Source organism: Papaver somniferum, unplaced genomic scaffold (assembly GCF_003573695.1).
Source record: "Papaver somniferum cultivar HN1 unplaced genomic scaffold, ASM357369v1 unplaced-scaffold_133, whole genome shotgun sequence".
NCBI classification, from domain to species: Eukaryota; Viridiplantae; Streptophyta; class Magnoliopsida; order Ranunculales; family Papaveraceae; genus Papaver; species Papaver somniferum.
In genome coordinates this window covers 4725076-4749977 of record NW_020622492.1, presented here as the reverse complement: position 1 = coordinate 4749977, position 24902 = coordinate 4725076, and the positions used below count along the sequence as shown (strand labels likewise).

At 38.6% G+C, this 24902-nt stretch overlaps 2 protein-coding genes across 4 annotated transcripts; both read right to left on the bottom strand.

Moving 5' to 3' along the window:
- Nucleotides 1-470: 470 nt before the first annotated feature.
- On the bottom strand, nucleotides 471-4813 carry LOC113333653. 3 transcript variants are annotated; one of them, XM_026580074.1, is made up of 5 exons: nucleotides 4653-4813; nucleotides 2503-3897; nucleotides 2366-2391; nucleotides 924-1727; nucleotides 471-787 (listed from the first exon to the last, which is right to left on the bottom strand). In XM_026580074.1, exons 2-4 carry the CDS (start codon nucleotides 3758-3760, stop codon nucleotides 963-965), a joined length of 2049 nt encoding a protein of 682 aa, XP_026435859.1. In that variant the 5' UTR covers nucleotides 3761-3897; nucleotides 4653-4813; the 3' UTR covers nucleotides 471-787; nucleotides 924-962. The 3 variants fall into 3 exon arrangements, with proteins under 3 accessions (XP_026435859.1, XP_026435858.1, XP_026435860.1); XM_026580073.1 differs by lacking the exon at nucleotides 471-787 and having other exon boundaries at nucleotides 815-1727; XM_026580075.1 differs by lacking the exon at nucleotides 471-787 and having other exon boundaries at nucleotides 815-1727; nucleotides 4548-4657.
- Nucleotides 4814-6989: 2176 nt separating this feature from the next.
- On the bottom strand, nucleotides 6990-7367 carry LOC113333561. The gene has a single exon (XM_026579994.1). The coding sequence runs from the start codon at nucleotides 7365-7367 to the stop codon at nucleotides 6990-6992; it is 378 nt and encodes a 125-aa protein (XP_026435779.1).
- Nucleotides 7368-24902: the final 17535 nt, after the last annotated feature.

Sequence of the window (24902 nt, the reverse complement as noted above, 5' to 3'; positions counted from 1 at the left end):
AGATAGAATATACTCAGATCTGAAAAATCGAGCTCGATAAAAATAATATGTTAGACGTGTTTTTCTGTTAGATATTGGTTTGACGGAGGGGCAATTGCCACACTTATAAAAAGAAACATAAAACACCTTGCACGTGTGTAGGATGAGCGAGTAAAAAACTTAGTCCAAAAATATGTTTTTGGACGAGCGATTAAAACTTTTTTGGGACTGGACTAGCCATTAGCCGGGTATTCAGAACTGGATTAAGCAGTAATTCCTAGTTATTTTTTTCGGTAAAGAACGGTGACTTTACCACTGTGTGATGATAAAGAGTTTGATGCTTTATTTTATTTTTTATTTTTTCGGTACAGATTCGATGCTGACGAGTTTCGAATTCAGGTCGTTTGTATCATCACAAAAATTCAGGTCGTTTGTATCATCACAAAGTGACTTTACAACTATACTACAATAGCACTGGCTAGTGAAAGAAAACTGTCACGCTGAAGCAGCAATTAAAGTGTTGGTAGATTCGAAAAGCAACCGCAGCTTTCTAGTGGATGATAGTTCACGTGTAACAGGGTGTTGTGACGCTTAGAGATATCATCATTCAGTTCTCCCCCCATCTGTGGACTCGACAATAAATGGAGCTGGATTTTTTTCAATCTGCTTTGGAGCAGTCTGGGTGTCATGTAGAGAACGCAAAAATTGTTCGAGACACTTAATGGTGTCTTTTCGAAAAACATAAGATCATATTTTATCTTTGACTGTAAGGCAATTTTCCGTGGGAGTGCACTTTTAGTTATGCTACCTGTAAAATTTCAAATACATACGCTACTAAAGTAATCTGCATCATTCTTGAAGTATTTAAATTGGTTTTTCAGAAACAAACCTCTTATTATTATAGGAATTTAGCACAGATATAACTAGTGTTTCTTGACAGATACCTTTGATTTATGCAGACCCTAGTTAGCATGTTTTCCCCTCTACTCCCCTGTACTCCAGACTACAAAAGATCCCCTATCTGTGAATTCACATTCCTGGACACCAGTCATTGCTTTCCCCAACAATGCCATAGCCGCAATGCTTGGTAGCTGCTTCGTCTGAAACTCATCTAGAGATTTCTTTGAACATTGTGGCTTACCATTCACTGGTTCTGTTGACTTGGCCAAAGATGCTGCAGTTACATTATGACGCCATCTCCTAAACCATGGATTTGACTGCATTATATCCCACCGTCCCTTCGCTAGGTTCTTAGAAGCGGGTACCCCATTTCCTGACAACACGGTTTTACCCATCTCCATATCTTCTTTAGTAAAACTTTTACCGGACATGGATTGTTCCTTGATAGTTTCACTGGAGTTCGAACTCTGTTTCAATTGCTTACCAACTTTTGCAATAGATGGAGCATCTACATTTCTAAAATTGGTGGTACCATGACCAATTAAATCTGAAGGAGTTAGTTTGAGACGCTTTGCTTGTTGGCTGCTTGGATCCAGACCTACATACATGCTATCTTCTTTCAGATTGGTGTGCCAGTTGTCATGTTTTGGAACATGGAAGGGGATAAGTTCCGCATCAAAACTCTCAGTTCTGGATGTGCTCGAATCCATGTTCTCCATTGACCTTGCTGATGTTAAAAAGGATGCAGGCTTCTGGTTTAAATCAAGTAACTTCATTTCTATCATTCTTCTTCCAGCTTTGTCTTTTGATGGAGAAAACTGCGCCGGATTTGAACCCACAGTGAATTCCTGTGAAGAATGTAAGGTTCTGAGCAAGAAATAGTGGTCTGATAATCTCGCAAAGAAATGTCTGTATCCACAGAAGAATAACAAATACAAAGCAGCATACGCGGACCCAAACTAGGATAAAAGCATTGCTTTTGGGTGCTAGGTAACTTATACAGAGACTGAACTGTAAAAATGTTTACAAGACTGCAGCAAACGCAATTTGTTTGTATACCAACAAAAATACCAAGGAAGAGATGCGATGAGAATGAGCCGAAAGGCAGTGCCTCAGGTAGGTCGAACGACACAGGAGTCACCGGAAAGGAAATGGAAAGGAGCAAGAAATGTTGAATTATGTCATTATAGGGGAGGAATCCAAATATGGGTGCAGTTTAACCCCAAGTAGTTGGTAGAAGGCTCAGTTTGTGGTAATGAATCTATAGTCAATGAGTCCAAATCCCATAAATTTTTAGAAAACATTTGGAAGTGTAAATCTTGTATCAGAAAAGAAAGAAAGAAAGAAAAAAAAAAGACTCATAGAGCGGGTGACCAGTTTTCTGCAGGAATGTAGGTTATTCAAATGCTAGTAGTAGGGCAGACGAAAACTTAACCTATCAAGTAAATTATATCATCTATCACATAACTAATAAAGGTCAGCTTACCTTGTTTGCTGGTGGTGAAGCCATGCCTGAAACAGAGCAGAAAATGACTTTATTAGGGAGGTAAATTGACATTGCTTACGCAATGCACTCAAATCACACAGAACAATCTGAAAGGATTAGGCATGTAATATACATACCCATAAAGTAGTTGCGCTTTTGATGAGTTTCAATATCCATGGTTTCTGTCTCAGCTGATGATTCATTCTTTATGCTCAAAGAACCAGATTTCCTATCTCCAACATCTTTATTTTTTAGCTCAGTTAATGTGTTTCCTTGGTATTCAGTGGACACTGCCGATGACTCCGTTACCATCAAATCTTTCTTATACAAGTGGAAATCAGTCTTTGCAACCAACAAATGGTGGAATGACTTAAAAGACTCTGGCAAGAATCCAATATTAGAAAAACCAGTATTCTGTCCAACTTGCTTTCCACCAAAACTGGGGGAGGGAAAATCCCTAGTTGAATGATCATGCGGTGGATGAGAAGCATTATTCTGTCTAGAGTATATATTACCAGAACTTTGAGACACATACTGCTTATCGTTCGAATTATCAGACAACAAAGCCATAGAACCACCATGGTAATTGCAAACCTGTTCGGGATGAGAAAGTTTAGCATTTCCTTTGTGTTCTCTGGATTGTATGTAGGAGCTTGACGCATTAGGTTCTTGCTTTCTGCGCGCAAAGGACTGGCCTGACGTTTCACCTAGTTCGAACCCATGCTGCATTAAACTGAAATTCGGACTCGGAAGATCTTCTTGGGAAGGCCTCGAAATAGGCTGATTTACGGAGTGCTTGCAGCCTTGTAGTGGTTCTTGAGGAGAACGATACACTTTTGGTGGTAAGTCTGGCAAATTAGGAACTTCAAGCATTGTTGAGGGAAAAAGATGGTCACAACCATGATCAGAGTAGTCATTTGTTTGAAACCCAGATGTATAACTTTCTCTAACAGATTGCTCTTTCTTTAGAGCCAATACATTCGTCATTTTCTGGTTGAAGTTGGATACTGGAAAGGGCCTTAATTCTGATCTTGCGCTGTTTAAGTTTCCCGTGTTCACAAACATTTTCACATGTGCAAGTCTTCTAGTTTTACTTGCACCTCCATATTCATTAAGTGATTGAGGAACATCAGAAGCTACATCAATGTCTCTTTTGTACCTCCAAGTATTCTTGTATTCAGGAATATCACATGCACCCTTGTCTACGGACAATGTTGAAGCCTGATTGGAATCCCAATCAGTTAACCTGCTCTCATCATTGCCAACAACGCAATTATGAACCTGTGGTTTCAAGTTATTTCTTTGTTGAACCCAATGAGACATCCACGAAGGCTGGTAAAATTGGCTAGGTTTTCCCATTTTTGCATCAGTAAGGCGATGAGTGTGTTCAGCCATGAGGATTGAAATCCAGAAGTAGTTAATGTACACTACAATTGACACTCTCAAATGCTCTTCTATAAACAGTTACTCCAGTATATGATAAACACCCTCGTACAGCGGTTTTAAATCCATAATCTCTTCATCCAGATTTTCTACATGTTATGTAAAAACCAACACGTCAAAGCTTGAAAACAGAACACAGAAAATACTAAGCTCAAATAAACTGGAAAGAACAACTAAAGCAGAGATGCAACTCTATAAATATGTAAACACCATCAGAATAACAGCAATAAAATTCAGCCCTGGTTGAAACTAAAGAGACTAGCAATTTTGTATTGACGGCCCACTCGCCCAACACTCCCGAAGACTTCACGATATCACACTTAGGTCGAATTCGGTCAGTGTAAAAACAATGATATGTTGTACAATGTGGATAAGTTGAACCTCCTGAAATTCATTTTACAAATTGTTTAATTCAAATTGGAAAACTACTAATTCAATTTTTTCTTACTGTTTTAAGTATCTATGTGATTTTGTACCGACTACGAGAAATCTTTTTTCGCCTATAACTAATGAACAAGACCCTTTTCAATTCACAAACCAATCACAGAACACAACAAACGTATTAAGTAATATATTTGCAATCAAAATAATAGGAAAAATATCAATGAGATCGCTGATAAATAAATTATTACAGCAAGTACTAAAAAATCATATTAAAACACATGAAAGAACTGATAAAAGTCGAAGACAAAAATGTTTGTGTTGATCCAAATAGAGAAAAAAAAAAATCAACACGTACCTAAGTTTCTCTAATATGAAGTAAAACACATGAAAGAACTGATAAAAGTTGAAGACAAAAATGTTTGTGTTGATCCAAATAGAGAAAAAAAAAATCAACACTTACCTAAGTTTCTCTAATATGAAGAGTTGGAAGCTCCACATTCACAGACAAACAAACAATTGCTGTGGAGAGAGGAGAGAGAGATGTTGGAGGGGTAGTGAGTGAAGGTCTGGCCTCCGTAAGAAATGAGGTTTCAAAAAGGAGTGGCGGTGAGAGAATGAGGGTTCCATTTCAAATGGAAAGTAAAATGCGAACTCTTCTAGAAAATATAGCGTCTCTTTAAGGATAGCTCGTCTGACTTTGGTCAGTATAATTCGACTACAATTTTAAGTTTGACCTTTATTATTATTATTCGTGATGATTGATAGGGGAAAGTCATTTTTACCGGAGAGAAAGCCTATTTCACGGTGAATTTAGAAAAAGCTTTCGATAATCATTTTTAAAATGTATTACTACTCCAGGCGAACCAATAGCTTATATACTAGATGATCGCGTACGCTGTCTGACCAAGCAATCCACGATTCTCTATTTTCTGTTCCAAGTTCATTATGACGACCTACTTTCCACATAATCTCGGTCGATGATTAAATAAAAAGTATGTCATTTTTTTATTTTTTGAAAAAAGAAGAATATACTGAAGAAAAAAGTATTTACATCTATACAGATATGACCTTCAGAAAGCTCCCCAACTAGGAAATGAAAACTTGATTACAAATTCACTACAATTTCCCATTAAAAAATAACCTGAGAGATGGATAAGTCTGAGAGAGTGTTTGTTGTCGAACAACACAGGCAGATCGTCTCTTTGATGTTGCTTTTAATTTCCTCAACTGACTTCAAACGACCACCATTAAACCTTGAGTTTATTTCCTTCCAAGTTTCCCTCACTATTGCATAAGGAATGAGCTGCCAAATTGTAGATTGTCTTTTTCCAAGCCTTGTATTCTCCATCTAAGTAAAAGCGATTTAAACTCACCTGGCATTGACCAGTTAACAGGATGAGACCCCATAAAATAGTTCCACAACCGAGAAACCCAGCTGTAATGGATAAAAAGATGGTCCATGGCTTCATCAACTTCATTACAGATGACACAGGTAGTTGACTGTACCTGAACACGTCTATGTTGTAGCATCATTCTTGTAGGAATTGAGTTGTGGAGAGCCTCCCAACAAAGAAAATTAACTTTTGGTGGAATAAACTTACATCTGATAAGACGGAAAAATCTAAATCCTCAGGGACATTCACCAACCTCTCATAACAAGCTTTTGCTGTAAAATTACCTGTCACTTTGTCTGCAATGCCGTTTGTAAGTGTTACATTCCTTGTGACATACATTATCTCCAAGAAATCAATTCTTTCAGCTGGGTTAAGTTCTCGGCTGAACATCATCCTCATGTTATCACCTAGAATATCAGCAACCGTTGTATTCTTCTGCGTACTCAACTTATAAAGTCTATGATACGAATCCTTTAGTGCTTTCTTTGCTACCCACCAGTCATTCCAGAAACGCACCCCTCTACCATACCCTAGTTGTATACTAGAAACCTCATAGAATTCTCGAGCCTTAGCAATCTCCATCCACATACTTCTGCCTATTGTACCTGTAGGAATTATAGAGACCAAACTGTTTTCATCAGAGCCTGTTTTTTCACAAATTATCTTCCTCCAAAGTGCGTGTTTCTCCCTAGAATACCTCCAATGCCATTTAGCTAGCAAATATTTGTTAATTAATCTTAAATTTCTAATGCCCAGTTCCCCATTCTTCTTCAGGTTACATATCTTCAACCACGAGACCCAACTCATCTTCTTTTGATCTCCATCTTCACCCCATAAGAATTTTCGCATAATTGAATTTAACTCATTCTCAACTGCAGATGGAAGCACCAAAAGAGACATGTAATAAGTAACAACACTTTCTAGTGCATTTTTGATCAACGTTAGCCTACCTGCCTTGTTAAGAAAAATTCTTTTCCACGGTGCAAGCTTCTTCTTCATCTTATTTATTACCACATCCCAAACTGCCGTATTTTTCCTAGTGGCTCCTATCGGCATTCCTAAGTACATAATCGGCAGAACATCTATTTTACATCCCAAATCCAACGCCAAATCATTTACCACATCATCTGCTCCAATGCTAGTCAAAGAATTCTTATCCAGATTCAATTTTAGGCCTGTTAGCACCTCAAAAATCATAAGAACAATAAGCAAACCTCTTACCTCTTCTTTAGTTGCATTTAGCAGAATAATAGTATCGTCCGCAAACTGTAAGTGAGTTACCATTGTGCCTCCTTCCTTTACTTGAAAACTTGTAATCTATCTCTTCTGTCGAGCATCTTCAAGAAGACAAGACAACACCTCAACCACTAGTAAGAAGAGAATGGGTGACAAAGGGTCACCCTTTAACCTTTAGATGGCTTGATTCTTTCAGTCGTTGCACCATTCACCAACACCGAGAATTGAGCTTCCGTAACGCACCATCTAATCCACTTGATCCACTTTGCGCCAAAGCCATTTTTCTCTAAAATTGCAAAAAGAGAGGGCCAATTGACATTGTAAAATGCCTTCTCCATGTCAATTTTGCAAAGAATACCTGCTCTTCTCTGTCTTAATCTGTTATTGATGCATTCATTAGCCAATAAAATACCATTTAATATCTGTTTATGCTTCACAAAAGCTTCCAGTGCACTCGATATAAGTTGAGGCATAACCACTTTAATTATGTCATCCAAAAGTTTAGATATTACCTTGTAGAAGCTACTAATAATACTAAGAGGCATGTAAACCTTAGGAGTTGAAGAATCTTATTTCTTAGGTATCAGCTTTACGAAAGACATGTTCAATCTCCAATCCGCTTTACCTACAAAATGAAAATCTTTAATAGCTCGCATCAGATCACCTTTCAAAATTCCCCAACAGTATTTGTAAATTCCATGTTGAAGCCGTCCGGACCTGGTGCTTTATTAGCACCACAACTCTTGATTTCATTGTACACTTCATCTTCCTCAAAATCCCGTTCAAGCCGTACACTCTGCTCATGGTCAATTGACTTAAAAGAGATATTATCAAAACTAGGAGTCACAGGAGAAGATGCAGTGAAAAGAGAAGTGTAATATTCTTTGATTTCATTTCTTATTGTGCTTTGATTAAAGACATCCACACCTCCAATTTCCAGTTCTGAAATACAATTTCTCTTCCTCTTAGCAGAAGCAATTATATGAAAGTAACCTGTATTTTTGTCGCCCTTCAGGAATCCTCTAAATTTTTCTCTTTGAAAAGCCATTCTTGCTCTTGTAATTTTTATCTCATTTAATTTCAAAAGATCTTGAATTCTTTCCTCTAAATCATCATCAGATAAAGGGTTGTCTTCTTCTAGCAGATTCAATCTTTTGATGTTATTATTTGTCATAAACTGAATTCCAGATTCACCAACTTTCAGTGCCTTCTCTTCCTCAGACAAGGAATGAGCCTTAATAAATTTCAATTATTGGTTGAATGGTTTTCTCTCACAACCAATCCGAGGAGACAAACCAAAGAAAGGCTGAACCAGCCGATGGGTGCAAACATCTAACAAAGTAACCTAAAACAGGATAAGAGAAATACATTCCCACAATGGACATAGCAAATAAAAAGTCTAATAAGGTTGGCATGGCCCAGCCAGCTAAAGAGAAACACTAGGTGCATGACAATACCTCATTCTTTGGCAAATCCTTGTCCTCAAGGATAAAGTCTGGGAATTGGGAATGAATGTGGTCAATGTCCTCCCATGTTGCATCTTCAGCAGGAGCTCCATCCCATTGAATCAATACTTGAGGAAAAGTGGTATCATCCCTGATAATATATATGGAGTCCAACACAGTAATAGGGGTTACAATGAAGGTACCTGAACTATCCATCAGTGGCAGGGTAGGAGTGGGAATAATGTGCTGACCAATTTTTTCTTTAATTGTGACACATGAAACACAGCGTGAATTATTGAACCAACGGGAAACTTCAACTTATAAGCAACAACACCTACTTTGTTTAAGACTTCGAAAGGGCCAAAATATTTTGCAGCAAACTTCATATTAGTTCTGAGAGCCACTGAAGATTGTCTATAAGGATGTAACTTCAAGAAAACCAAGTCTCTCTCTGCAAAAGATCCGTCAGTCCTTTTAAGATAAGTAAAATGTTTAATTCTGTGTTGGGATTGAATCTGATCATCCTTGAGTAACTGCAGCATGTGATCTCTTTCCTGAAGATAATCTTATACAGCTGCAACAGATGTAGTAGACTGTACTGGAAAAGCCATGTGTGGGGGGATGTAGCCGTATAAAGCCTGAATTGGTGTCATCTTCTGAATGGTATGGTAATTGTTGTTGAACCACCACTCAGCAAGGGACAACCATTTAAACCATTGCTTAGGAGTAACACCAGTCATGCACCTCAAATATTGTTCCAAGCAAGCATTGGTTCTCCTAGTTTGTCCATCTGTTTGTGGCTGGTATGATGTACTGAGGTTCAATTGAGTGCCCAGAGATTTAAATAAATGTTGCCAGAAAGAGCTAATAAATACCTTATCCCTGACAGATACTATGGAGCTTGGAAGGCCATGAAGTTTGAAGATATGGTGCATGAATTCCTTAGCTACTGAGATAGCAATGAAAGGGTGACTCAAGGAAATAAAATGACAATATTTAGTAAGCCTGTCCACCACTACCAAAATGACGGTCTTCTTGTAAAACATAGGCAAACCCTCTATGAAATCTATAGAAATGTGTTGCAATTCTCTCTATGGAATTGGAAGGGGTTGTAATAGTTCAGCAGGGGAAGAATGATCAGTCTTATTGCATTGGCAGACATCACGGGCAGAAACAAATGTGAAGATATCTTCCTTCATATAAGGCCAGTAGAAATAAGCTTTTGCTCTATTGTAAGTGCCCATCATCCCAGAATGTCCTCCTACATCTGAAGTATGTACAGAGTGAATGATGGTTTGCCTGATGTTCATGTGAGAACCAACATAGGGTCTAGACTTGAATCTGAGAACGCCATCTTTGAGTGAGTACAACTTGTTGGTAGAAGTGATGAGGAGTTCAGAAATTAATTGTTGAGCATGAGAGTCCTCAGTGTAACTGGAAATAATATCCTGACACCATTGTGGCTGAGAATCTGCCATAGCTTTACATGTAGAAGCATCATGAGGAAGCCTAGATAAGGCATCTGCCACTTTGTTTTCCATGCCCTTTTTGTACTTGATAACATAATCCAGTCTCATCAATTTCATGAGCCATTTCTGTTGCAAGATAGTAATAAGCCTTTGTTCCATAAGGTACTTCAAGCTTTGGTGATCTGTATGAATAATGAATTGACTATGAGAAAGATAATGCCTCCATTTTTGGACTGCCATGACAATGGACAATAATTCCTTCTCATAAGTGGATAAAGCGAATGCTTTGGGCCCTAAAGCTTTGATATAAAATGAAATTGGTCTTTCATTTTGCATCAATACTGCCCCAACCACTGTAGAGCAAGCATTTCTTTCCAGTGTAAATGGTTGAGAAAAATTTGGAAGAAAATGCTTGTAAGGATAAAGGAGACCACACAAAAGAATCTTTCTTCAACATATCTGTAAGAGGCTTGCTGAGAACTCCATAACCCTTGACAAATCTTCTATAATAACCAGTCAAACCCAAAAAAAAAACCAACTGCTTCAAGTTAACTGGTTGTGTCCAAGTTTGCATTGCAACAATTTTATTAGGGTCAGCAACAACTCCCTGTGAAGTAATAAGATGGTCCAAAAAATCCAACTGAGGTTGAGCAAAACAACATTTTTTCTTGTTGGAAAATAAGGAATGTGCTCTCAAGAGTGACAAGATTTGTGTTAAGTGTAATACATGTTCCTCCACAGATTTGCTATAAACCAAAATGTCATCAAAAAAGACTAAGATGAACTTTCTTAAGTAAGGTTTAAAGATGGTATTCATGATAAACTGAAAATTAGCTGGTGCATTTGTAAGGCCAAAAGGCATAACTCTAAGCTCATAATGACCCTGATGTGTTCTAAAAGCATTTTTGAAAATTTCATATAAATCCATCCTGATTTGATGATAACCAGAAGTCGGATCAATCTTTGTAAAAATGATTGCTCCATTCAATTCATCTAGTAACTCTTCAATTAGAGGAATAGTAAACTTGTCTTTAGTTGTGATATCATTCAGTTTCCTATAGTCTACACAGAATCTCCAAGAGACATCTTTTTCTTAATGAGTAAGATAGGTGAAGCAAAAGGACTATGACTCTCTTGAATCAACCCAGTATAAAGCATGTCCTGAACCAACTTTTCTACTACTTCCTTTTGGATATAAGGACATCTATATGGTCTCTGATAAATAGGAGTTGAATTTAGTTTTAAAGGTATCTTATGGTCTAATGCCCTTGGAGGAGGTAAGGATGTTGGCTTAGCAAATACATCTGAAAAATAATCTAAAAGTGTATTGATCTCAGGTGGAATTGGTTCCAAAAGCATGGTGGAAATGGAGAAATATTGGCCAATAATAGTAGGAGTATTGGCTTTCAAAAATTTCATAAAGGAACTACCACTTATTAAATTGCAGGATGGAATGGAATAATACCTTGAAGAGTTATTTGTTTTCCTTGGTGGACAAAAGAAACCTTGAGATCAGCTAGATTAAACATCACATCACCCAATTGTTTCAACCAATCAACTCCCAATACCATGTGACAACCACCTAGAGGAAGGACACTCAAATTACCACAGAACTGATAACCCAGCATACTCCAAATCAAATTAGAACACATACCCTTACTTATTGTAGTATCACCATTAGCAACAGTGACTAACATATGGCCTGTGGGTATAATAGGTAACTGCAACTTCTCATCTAGTTGTGAATCCAAAAAGCTATGACTACTACTAGTGTCTATCAAGACCAAAATATCTTCATAGTGTAGTATACCTGGTACCCTTTTGGTGTTTTGAGTGACAAGCCCTGTCACAGCATGAAGTGATATCTCCATAGAAGATTCAATAGGTGATGAAGGAGAGGTGGTATCTTCTTCAAGATCCTCCACAGAAGAATGAGAGGAAGCTTCCTCTGCTACCAACATAAACAGTTGTTGTGATTTACAGAAGTGCCCTGGTTTGTATAATTCATCATAGTTATAACAGAGCCCTTGATCACGTCTAGTCTTCATCTGAGCAGGTGTTAATCTCCTAATATGAGGAATAAAAGTAGTAGCTTTGGTAGGTGTACTTGGGTGAGTTACAAATGGTTTTGTATTGGAGAAGGATGGCTTTGGAATATTAGTAAGCTGAGGCAGAGATGGCTTAAAAGAGGATGGTATATGAGAGAATTTAGTAGGTGAAGGTTGAAATGGTTTAGGAAAATTTCGAAAACGTTTATTCTGAAAATTGACAGAAGCTTGTTGCATTCTAGCAAGATAGAACGCATCAGTGTCTGAAGCGGGTTTAAACATCTGCACTGGATTACGAATTTCTTCCTTGAGACCACTACTGAAGCTCATTGTATAATAAGCATAAGAAAGAGATGGATTTCGATCCTTCATTAACGCTTTTAATGACTCATAACGTTCATAATATTCCTCAACTGTTGTGAGTTGAGACAATTTATTAAAGCTACCCAGATAATTATCATAAGCAACATCTTCAAAATGACAACACACATCAGAAGAAAATTAAAGCCAATCGATAAGAATTTTACCCTCCTGATAGTCTAAAAACCATGAATCTGCTTTACCATCAAAATGAATGGAAGCCATATTTACTATATGAACATCTTCTACTGAATTAAGCTGAAAATACCTTTCACATTTACGAATCCAGCCTCTAGGATTAGTCCCATCAATTCTAGGGTGTTTAGATAATTTACCCGATCTGAAAATCAATTCAGTATCTTAAGATTGAGATGCTCCAACAGATGAAGCTACCGGAGTAACTATATTACCACCCTGTTGTTGACAGAAATGAATAATAGAAGCTAAAGATTCTTTAACAGAAGCCGTATCTGTAGAAAGAGAACGAACTTCAGTGGACAGGTCCTTAATCGTATCCTCTAAGGTCTGTAATCGATCTTCTTGAGTCTGTAAAACAATGACAACATCCTTCACCGTTGTAGGTTTATCAACGCCTCCAGCCATAACTCCGGGAATCAGGAATGTACCGGATGATACCAATTGTCATGAAATGAATTCCAGATTCACCAACTTTCAGTGCCTTCTCTTCCTCAGACAAGGAATGAGCCTTAATAAATTTCAATTATTGGTTGAATGGTTTTCTCTCACAACCAATCCGAGAAGATAAACCAAAGAAAGGCTGAATCAGCCGATGGGTGCAAACATCTAACAAAGTAACCTAAAACAGGATAAGAGAAATACATTCCCACAATGGGCTTAACAAAGAAAAAGTCTAATAAGGTTGTCATGGCCCATCCAGCTAAATAGAAACACTAGGTACATGAGATTATTCAGCTCATTTTCCTTCCTTTTAACGTCACCAAAAGTTGTCTTACTCCAACTTTTTAAGAAGAACTTCAAGTTTTGCAACTTCCTGAAAAACACATAACTAGGTGTTCCTGTGAAGTCCATTGAATTCCACCATAATTCAACATTCTTGTAAAAATATGGATGCTTTAGCCAATGGTTTTCAACTTTAAAAGAAAAATGGTACCCGAAATTTAGTTCCCAATCCAAGAGAATAGGGTTATGATCCAAAATTGTTCTCACCAAAGCTGTTTGTAAATCCAAACTGAATTTTGCATCAAAAAGAGAGCATACTAAGAATCTATCAAGACGGCAAAGCAAAGGGTCTGGTTGTTTGTTAGACCACGTAAAAGCACCTCCATTGAGAGGAAGGTCTACCAATTCTTGTGCAGTGATAAAATCATTAACAAAACCCATGTTCCTTACATCTGCTTCTCCCTTATTTTTTTCTGCATTGCTCCTAACAGCATTGAGGTCACCTATTACACACCAAGCAGCATCACTCCACCTTCGAACTTCAGCAATATCACTCTAGAATTCATCCCTGAGTGTATAATCACAAGGAGATTGAATTAACTCCTTTCCTGGTACCCAAATTATCAAATTTATTAGTGTCCCAAATAATAAGTAGACCACCACTATTTCCATTAACACCTTGAGAAGGAAGAAATTCCAAGCCGAAATCATAATCAAACCAAAGTTTCCGAACAAACCACTGAGACATGGCACTGATTTTTGTTTCCTGAATAGAGCAAACAACACAACGGTGAGTATCTATTAGATCCCTGACTGCAATTTTCTTTTCATAAACATTTAAGCCTCTAATGTTTCAGGTGGTGAATTTAGTTCCCATTGGAAACCACCATCTCCCTTGAGCTTACATCTTCCATTTCTTCATTAATATCCTTAGAGCCTTTTGATTCATTAAATTCACAGCTATCTTGAGCTTTATTCACCTCTGCAATGGCTCTATATCTATCTTTATACTTCAATAAGATTTCCTCAATTAATTCCTTTGCCTTTATTTCATCTTTCGAAGTAATGCTACCCAATTTGCTACATAATTCAAAAACCATCTTAGAAGTAGAGAAGATTACTTCAGTAGAATCAATGTTGTTGCCCTGAATTGATTACAATTTTGTCTTCCACCACATTGCAGAGATTAGCAGAAGGAATCACTTGAATTGGTAAAGTTTCCTACACAAAATCTAGAGAACTTATCACCTCATTACACATTACCTCAGTCTGACTCTCATGCAAAACCAATTGAAGGTCGTCAGCCGCAGCCGAGGAAATAAACCTTTGGCTTGCAGTCGAATCCAAATTCTCCAAAACAAAATGGGAACACCAACTGCACATCCATTCTTACTAGAAGAAGCTTGGTCTATAGATTTTGGTAGCGCATCAACATGAATGGGAACCCAAACTCCACATTCAATATCACATTGAGCTCCATCAGCCTCTGCAGCCAAAATACTATCCATTAATTCCAGTCTTGATGGGAAGGGTACCTCGCCTACACATCCTGCACCATCTAAGACTTGAAACTGATTGACAGTAGAGACAATAATCTTGTCCTGGGAACAACACCCACTACCATTGTCCTCAAAAACAGAACTATTAATATCTCTCTCTGTGATCTAATTGAGTCCACCATCAATCACACCACGAGAACCAGAAAAATAATGTTCACCCCCTGAACATTTCTTTATGTGGACGAGCTTGATGAGATTTTCGAGTTAGTCATTGAATTTGTCTTGGTCTCCAATCCAAGGATTGGGTCCATACCTCAATGAATCCGATTTGACTCGCCTGACACCTTTTCATGGGTTGACATCGGGATAGAGGGAGTCCCATTCGATCGAAATTGCTCATTTTTGGTCTCCATCTTCTACCACAGAAATCGCCGGAATATCAACAAAATTCCCTCTGACGGGTATTCTGAAAAAATTTGAATTTGCAAGCTTCAACGAGCTAGTTGCAATCTCAATTAATCCACCTAATGAATCTCCAATGGTTTTGAATAGCTTAGAACTCCAAAATCTTCTTGGAATTTCACGGATCTTTAGCCATTTTCCAAGTTTAGTCATTGCCTGGATTGGGATAATAAGATCACGTGATGGAGTTATCCTGTCTGAAGTTGCTTCCTTCAATAAAGAAACTTGTTCCTTGTCACAGAATTGTGAAATGTGAACAACAACGTTATCCACGATAATATTCCTTGGCTTCCACAGTTCAATCCAATATTCCTTTTCCAGCACAACTTTAGCATTTTGTTCATCAATAATTTCCAGGTCAATAAAAGAATCCCACCTCAATTGTATTCTTAATTCTTTCGCCAGTCTTCGCCATCTAATGAATCTTCAACTCGAATCCATCCCACAAAAGGCTTATGATGAACAACCCTCAATGGTAATGCCTGAATGCAATCATATTTGGCAGGAATTTCCTGAGGTGTTTTCCTGATCAAGTTATTTTCTTTCAACAGTTGGTGGATTTCCTTACACAGAACAACCTAATAATAGCCTCCTTCACCCCCTGGAATGCACAACGCATATGATCGATCACCATCTCCTCTTCTTACTCTTAATATCCTAAAATATCTTCCTCCCTCATTCTCCCTTACTTCACAAAGATAAGATGATTCACCTTCTCTTCTTGGCCATCTCCTCCTCTCACATGAATGATCTCTTGCTTCCTCCAGTACATCCACCAGCCAACAACCAACATCAGCTGGAAACTGAATCCATGAATTGAATCCATTTTTTTTTATCTCCTCCAATCTTAGTTCTTTAGATCCAATCGAAAACAGGAAAATTTCCACTCAAGGTAGAGCGTTTTTTTCGCTCCCTCTCTCTCCATCGTTTCTTTTACTACTGAGATCTGATAGAAAGTCAGTTTTCTATATAAGCCAACAATTAGTTTGAAAGTATGTCATTAATTTCCCGCAACAAGGTACATAACCACAGAAAACTAGAACACAGTTTCCCTTACAATTGTACTAGACAACTGATTCCTAATAACAAAGAGGGGGAAAAGATCAAGGAGGACGTTCCTGATACGATATTGACTGACGACAATTGGTGGAAATTGAAGATCAAGGAGGAATACAAATTTTTCAATAAGAAAGAGGTTGAAGATATTTTTCATCAGCAACTTCTTTGTTTGAAGAAGTTACCATCCCTTAAAGAAGAGGTGCAGCAGCAGAGATTCCTTGAAGGGTTTCAATGGATATATTTGAATAGCTTTTTGAATCTTTCAGGATTTCAAACTTGAACACTACTATCCATGAAGCTCGATCATGATCTTGTCGCTGAAATTAGAGAAGGAGGTATCATCCAACTCACCTGGACTACTCCTTCATTAAGGTTACCAAATAACAAACTATTAGTATTGGATGAAGGTGTCCCTTATCGATTACCCACACAAACTGTGAATGGTTTGGTATTCATTACCACCTGGAATAAAGCAACTTTTATTTTATACTAGTTTTTACACCCGTGCGTTGCACGGGCCTAGATATATTGTATGAAAATTATGTCTTGATGCTAGTGAAATTTTAGGAATATAAAATATGAAGCATGAAACTGAAAAAAAGAGTAGGCAATAAATATATTCATCTACTTAAAATGATAATATTAAAAGTAATTAATTAAGAAAATTTAAAATACGAAATAATTAAATAACACGAATAAAATTTATCATAATTCTAAAATTGGCTTTGGAGAAAAGAACTTCTCTCCAGCCTTATAAAATACAATGTGTTAATATAACTTTGCAAAGCCTCTTGTTGGGTTTCGATTTTTTGGAACTTTCGGTGCCGGCTCTAACTCGGTTAAATTTTTCTTCCATCCACTCCCGTTACATTGTATATAAGTTATGTGCAATCTGGCTATACCGGGCATTTTTAAGAAATTGTTGAAAAAACAGGGGTCTAACAACCACACCCAATATTTCGTTCGTCAATCTGTATGGAAGACCCTGTATCCACAGTACCCATTACAGCATCACTCCAATTGCAATTCAGTCAAGCCATCATCTGATTCTTTATCTGATTCTTTCGGCGACAACACCAACTCAGGCCAACCAACACCACCTGCAGTTCTTGCTCAGTTCCCTGCCTGCTTCAATCTCTGCAATCTCCAGCTATATTTCACAAACCAATCCCATTTATCACTATTCCTGCAACTTAACAGTATTTCATAACCTGCAACTCAACCTCATTCCAGTCACCATTTGATTCCACTGTTTCTTATCATCAGCCATGGCAGTAACACAGCACCAGTTTCAATGCCATTTCAGGCCAGCTAGCACCATCACCTGCAATTCTTGTAGCTTCACATATACACACAAGTCCCATTTCTGCAATTTCTTCCCTAAACCCATTGCTTCAGCATTTCCCACACAACACCACCAGGACCTAATTTCTTCTTAAATTCTTAACATCAACCCCAGACAACCACCAACACACAGACAGCACCAGTATCATCTTCTCAACCCATACTCCCACTGTATACTTTCAGCCATCATTAACAGATACCCAATCTCAGATTCGTACCCATCTCAACTGCAACTTCTTATTGCTTAGATGACCAGAACCCATCACAATTCATCTCCATTTCCTTTCTGAAATCCACCAACACAATTCCCATCACATGACCCATCTTCTCATTGTAGCTCATCTCATTAATTCCTTCACCAGCAGCAAAAATTACCACTTCCTTAGCCTCTTTCCATGAAAGAACATCAAACCCTAAATTCTCCTTCGAATTCAACCTCCTTCTCTCATTTGCTTCAATTAACAGACCCATGCTTCAAACGTTTCCAACCACCAGAAAGCTCCTCGATCTGCAATACTCGAACCATCTTCTGGTTCAATTTCTTCATTCTCTGAATATATCACTTCCTTTTTCGCCATCGATTCAGGCATAGAGACATAAAATCTAATGATGAGAAGAAATCATTTCGTATCTGATTTTTAGGTCTGTGTAGGAACTGGATCTGGGCTTAGGCACCCCAACATCCAGATATGGGCTACCAAAGTGGAGGTCCGCTTAGCAACTGTCCCATCTGTCTTTAAACTCTCTCCCTTGGACTTTAGATGGTTGTCTCTGATCCTCGGCTAAGCTCCGTATATCACCCACCAGTGAAATGACCGAATTTCCCTTCTTGCTCAAAATGAATGATTTCTCTTTCTTTTGTTCCTAATGACTCCAAAGTACCTGAACTATCAAAAACAAACATAAGATACATAATTTACAAGAAAACTGGCAAAGAAAGAATAAACAATAGATATAAAATCAAGGTGTTTAAGACACCTATCAGCCACGGACCTTGGCAGGAAGGAGGCTTTTATCGGACATTATGGCCCAAAAAGAACGATTTCTCCTTTTAATACAACTCACGTACATTATGTGAGTTTATTTCTTCTTATTTTAGGTGAAGTAGCTCTTCCCTAATTCCATGCGTGCAGAAGCTCGCCTATTGTTGCTTGCCTGATCGTAAGTGAGACCTTGGTGTATTAACTTGATGAAAATTTTAGATTTGTGTCTTTTTGCATAAACAACCGCAAAATCTCCGTCCGATGTCTGAATGAGGTGGTTGAACTCTCATTCTTTAGCTAAGAAGAAAATCTAACTTCTAAAACAAGAATTTCTTGGTTTGGAGCCCGTTTGGTGGGTGAAAAGGACCTGACACTGAGAATTCAGAACTTTCCAAGAAGAATTCTGTAGGTTTTTAGCTATCACGTAGTCGAGAGTTTTGGTTGCAATTTATAGCTTATATATAAGATTAATGAGACCTTTAATCATGTTGTAGAAGACTTCCATACGAATCGTTTTCTATATATCTCATCCCCAGATTCTTCACCAATTAGCGCCAGTTTCAGTTCTTCCAGAGGGCAGCGTAAAAACGTTTCTAACGGGGCTTTTGCAAAACGACCCGTAACCTTTCTATACCGCATGTCCCAAAAACACTTTTTAATGAATGTTTAGGTTACTAATGGATGTATTTTAAGAATTTTATGGTTGATATATGAATCTTCATGCTTGAACAATTTTCTGCTAATTATGAGGGTTTTATGATTTTTTCAGTGGGGTTACGGCCTAAATAGAAAAGAACTTGAGAAAGGAGCCTTAGAGATTACCATGGGTAATATTGCTGATGAGATGTTTCTCCATATCCGAAATCATGAGAAGGCCCCTTCTGATGCGCTGGTTGAAGAAAGTGTCCCAAGTGACGTCGATGTGCAGAATCCCAATGAGATGGGGATTATACAGACTGAGTATCTGAATGTTGGTGTTCCCTTTCAATCAAACTTGGTAAAATAATCCCTCGATATGTATGTGCTAGAGGCTTCACCATCCCATTCTCTTATAATAAGATGGAAGTCTCATGGCTTCGTCGTCATCTTCGGGCAATTCAGGAGCACCAGAAGAAAGTATGCGTCTTTTCCAGTTTGGAGGCACTTACCAAAGCTAGACTTAAAATTGAAAGACTTACTCAGGAATTGAAAGTTGCTTATGCTTCTGTGGGATTTTTTTTTTAGGTAAATACTTTTTTTTTTGAAAAGGGAATAATACTTTGCTTGACTAATAAATGGAAATCCTAAGTATGAGTGCAAAATATTGCAAACATTTTGGAGGAATTACAAAGGTTGCAGAAAACAGGGAAATATTGTAAAGCGGTGGTAGAATGTTTAAGCGTCGAATGCTTCTATCCAGTTGCCATGTATGACCACCACTTCTGGATTATCAGTGTTGATAAGCATATAATAACCACCTAATATGGTTTCAATGACCAGATATGGCTCTACTTCAGGTGAAGCAGTAACCTTATTGACCTTGTCTCTGAATTGGAAGGAGTTTGGCTTTGGTACCTCAGGCTTATCGCATATTCACAGGATAGTTGGGTCACTAGTTTTCTTACTTTCAGCAGAGATAGTTCCTACCCACTTGATAAAATATTGAAAAGGATCAGCTTCCCATTCACATCACCGAGTCAACTTGGGGTTGATATCCGGGTCAAGTCCCCAAGTTTTGATGTGGCGTGGGGCAGCTGGTTGTGAGGAAATTGGATGAGCATGACTTACTTGTGCACGAAATCTACGGACATATGACCCCACATCCTCTCCTGGAAACTGCTTCATATCCAGATGCACTATGCAGCGAAATTTGTATAATAGGTCCTCCTAAGGGTTCACCGGCTTGTTGGAAAATCTTGGAGGTGTTGTTTCCAAAAAAGAGGGTTCACTTGTCTTCATCTTGTTATTGCGTATACATGGGCTTCCCAGTACTATGTCATAATTTGTATCTTCTTTGATAATGTGGAACTTAACATATGTATGAATATCATCCATTTTTACCTCAAGAGTGGTGTAACCGTATGCGCTTTTTGAACTTCCTTCAGAATCTTTGTTTATGGATGGTAAATAGATAACTTCATTTCTGGGTATTCCCACCGTCCTCAGAGTCTTGATAGTGATGATATTGACGTCAGTCCCCACATCGATTAATACTCGCTCAAATTCAGCATCATTGAGGCAAGCAGAGTGAGAAGTCCCCAGCCAGATTTCCATTGTATTTAACATATACATCTTCCAAAGTATCATTTTCAATAAATAGTAAACGCTTACCAGACACGACACGATTAAGGGAGGATAAAATATCTTTGCGTTGTGCTCTTGAGAGGTGAAGAATCTCACATATACATTCCATCATAGATTGGACAGTTTTGTCGACCGAGTCGCTGGAAAGAGTAAAATTCCTTATAAGGAGGGGGTCTTTGTGAACGCCTCCAGTACCAGTTGCAGTTCTCCTGAATCGACCTTTTCCTTACATATGTGCTTCAAGCCATTGCATTCACTAGTGGGGTGATGGAAAAATCTGTGAAAGCGACAATAGTTTGGGTCTGAAATCTCTTCAGCAGTTGGTGGACGCCGCACTGGTGGTAACTTGATAGCTCCGTCTTGTATCCATACTTCTAAAAGTTCGAGGACTTCCTCCATGGGAAATGGAAAATCTGGAGATGTTGGATCTGCTTTTGGCTATTGTTGTTGTTGTTGCTAGCAGATAACTTTGGTTTGGATTTGATGCAGAGTGCTTAGTCTGTGATATCGTTTGAGGTGTAGCCTTCCTCTTAGTCCCTTCGTCGGTGACAACACCTATGGATGGTTGAACATAGTATTTCTTATTTACTAGGCCCATTTCTCCGCGAGTGTCTCCACGACTTTCCTCTCTGGAAGGCCTCGTTCTCTCCAACAGGGTTGTAGCCGTCGTTTCCGATCGCTTAGCAGCTTCATGTAACTCAGAGAAGGTTTGGAATCGTAATTTTTTCTAACAAGGAACGATAGACAGGGATCATACCGTTGATACAGAGATCCACTAATTGTAGTTTAGTCACGTTCTGATCGTGGCAGTCGAGAGCTTGAGTCCCAAACCTTTTCACAAAGTCTTTTATGTCTCGTTATTTCTCTGGAACATTCTGCCCAAGTCTGAAAGTGCTCGTTACAAAAAATATTAACCATCTGAACCAACTGGAACGTTATTGGGGGAGATATTATTGTGCCAGGTGTAAGATATCCCAGTAAGATACTTGGAGAATTCTTTGAGTCGCGACACCTGATTATATTCATGCTCTCCTAACGACTCTAGGAATTGGGAGACATGTTCTCTGGCGTTTGGAATACCATCATATAATGAGAAGAGAGGATATGAATACCCTCTTGGCAGTGGGATCCTCTGGATCTCTATTGGGTAGGGAGACTGGTGCTGATGGAATGAAGCAGAACCTTCATTTCCATGGTTCTGTAGGAGCCTTTCGAGATCTTCTCAAGTGATGAAGTTTTGTCGTGGCTGGCTCCTCTTTGTCATATGGTTGGTAACAACACGTACCTGATCATCTTCTTGAAGGTTGAATCTAGAAGTACTGGTACTGCTGACAGATGCGTTCCTAGCTTGCTCCATTTGGCGATGACGTTGCTGGGGTGTTAACTGCTCCATTAAAGTCTTCAGATATGTGAGAACTTCCTTATGAGTGGTGGCCATGGATACTTGAGCTTCAGCCAAGCTCTCTAGTCTTTTCATCACATCATCTATGGTTGGAGGTGCCTGCTCCTTGTTCCTGGTTTTTTCAGCGGTGCGGCCAAGCGTGTTGATGTTTTCAGAGGAGGCGTTCCGAGGAGCGATTTCTGGAGTTAGCCAGTGGTGTTGTTGGGATTAGTTGTGGCTTCTGAGCTTGCATTGGTATCGGTTACTGACCTAAGATCCACAATTTCACTTCTCTTTCAGGCGATTGAAGAATTAAATTTGTATCTGAGAGATTGATCTCCGGCAGTGGTCGCCAATTGTTAATACCCAAAAATCGCTCTTAGGTAAGAAAATGTACTGTCTAAGTACTTTCTTTAGGTTCGAAAATCAAAATCGTATAAAACGTGGTTACAAAGAGAGAAGATGGGTTGATCTTAGGGGAGGGAAAGCAAAAAAAAATTGAGGAAATAAATGGTGATTGAATTGTGTGTGTGAGGTTATCGAATTATGAAAGAAGAAGAGTTTGAGATAGGTAAGCTTGTTCTGTTCTTCTGAATAGGCAAAGGCGCCTATTTATAGTCGTAGGGAACACTCACTATTTCCTCGTAAGTACTAGAGATTGTGGAGAGATAGAGATAGTGGGATAATGGAAAGGTTACGCCCATTATACTAGGAAAGTTTCTGGAAACCCGTAAACCATTACTCCATTACTTAGCCACTTCCTTTAACCGCTCTCAACTATTACCACTACCTGTAACTTCCTTATCATGGGGTGTTACCGGGATGCATGTTGTTGTAAACCACCAGACCAATACCCATGAATAATTCCCCCATGTAGCGTGTTTTGATTTCTCATAGAAATTAGTAAAGTCATGGACTGTCTCTTGTCTTGTCCAGGTTGTCACGATGTACTTAACTGAATAATAGCTTAAGCTAGCCAGACTTTGTCGAAGTGACATAACTTGAAGAGATAACTCAGCTGTAAGGTTATGTGTGACTAGTAAGAAGTTTTTCTGTATGATGGAATTGTAAACATGACCATAGCCACTTAATATGCTCATGGCGTATTAATCGCCTATTTGTGGCATGTTAGTAGCATATGGCGTATTTTGTGCTATATAGCGTATTTGTGGCATATTTGATTATGCTAGCAATAATACGCAAAGATGTCGTAGCGCACCAAGTTAATAGCTAGATAAGTCATGGCGCAGGACATGACCTAGTCGATAGCGATCCGAGTCGGCATAGACATGGGTAGGCTAAACCGAGAGACAAGGAGGTTGTGGCCAGCTTAGGCTAATCCGGGAGACAAGGAGGCCACGACCATGGTTAGCCAGGCCGGTAGACAAGGAGGATGTGGCCATGGTTATCCATGACGAGAGATAAGGAGGTCGTGGCCGTGGTTAGCCAGGCCGGGTGACAAGGATGTTGTGGACACAAAATATCTAGGATATGAGGTACAGAGGTCGTGGCCACTATCATGGCTAGGCCAAGAGAAAAGACGGTCGTGGCTAGCTAGGATAAGCCGTAAAACAGGATGGTCGTGACCAGCTAGGCTATCCTTATAGAAAGGTAGTTGTGTCCAGTCAGGCTAGGCCAGGCTGAGAGACAAGGAGGTCGTGGCTAAAGGCATGGCCAGGCTGAGAGACAGGGAGGTCGTGGCCAAAGGCAGGGCCATGCCGAAATACACGGAGGTCGTGGCCAAAGGCATGGCCAGGCTAAGAGACAAGGCGGTCATGGCATGGCTAGCTAGGAAGTTGGTGGTCGTGGCCTGGCTAGCTGGTAGTCGTGGACTGGTTAGCTAGTTGGCTAGCTAGGAAGTCGACGGCCGTGGCCAGATTATGAAACACAACCATATTGGCTTGGCTATTGAGCACGACCAAGTTAGCATGGCTATGGAATGTGTCTATATTGGCGCTGGCAATTTGTTTTTAGCATACATAACATATTCAACGAATTCAGTCGTGGAAGTTCTGCGACTCAAAGTAATGTTTTAAATAGTATGCTTCTGGTAGTATTTTTATTAAACAATCGCGTAGTAGCTTATTATGAATATTTATATTTTGCACCGTCAGTGTAGACTGATTAATGCATGATAATTCATTTGGCCATGCATAAAATAATGAGATTTCAACCGAGTGAAGCTCTAAAATCTTGCAGGCATATTCATGGCCAATATAGCCATAGCTGGATATGTATTCTCAATTATCTTGCGGAATGTAATGTAGAAGTACGAATCTATAATTCTGATGCTGGGTCAGGAATTTATATATATTTATAAACATATATAGAATACCGAGAGTTCAGCTGGGTGAAGCCCTTGTACATATATAATTATGGATATGTCTCCCATATCGATTCAGATGCGATTTTTACAAGTTTTTTCCCTTGTCAAAAAAAAAACACCATCGACACCATGTTATTTCTAACACATGATCCCTGTCCTTTTATGAATAGAATCTGTTTTTTGATTCCTCAACTCCTACAACCAAGATGTTTCAATTCACTTAGATTGGTTAGTGTCATCCTGAGTTGGCACAAATTTCTAGGTTCTGGAGTTTTATTTTTATATTTTTATATTTAAATTAAAAACCAATTTTTTTCCATCACCCCCAAACTTAAATCTAACATTGTCCTCGATGTTTTAAATTAAAGTGCAATACCAAATTTATAAGTAACAAGAGGAAGCAGTAAAGAAAGAAGTCAGAAAGATAGTACTTGGATAAAGCATAGAAATCCTTCCATGGGGAACAAGAAAAAAAAAACTCTACTAATATACAACAAGAG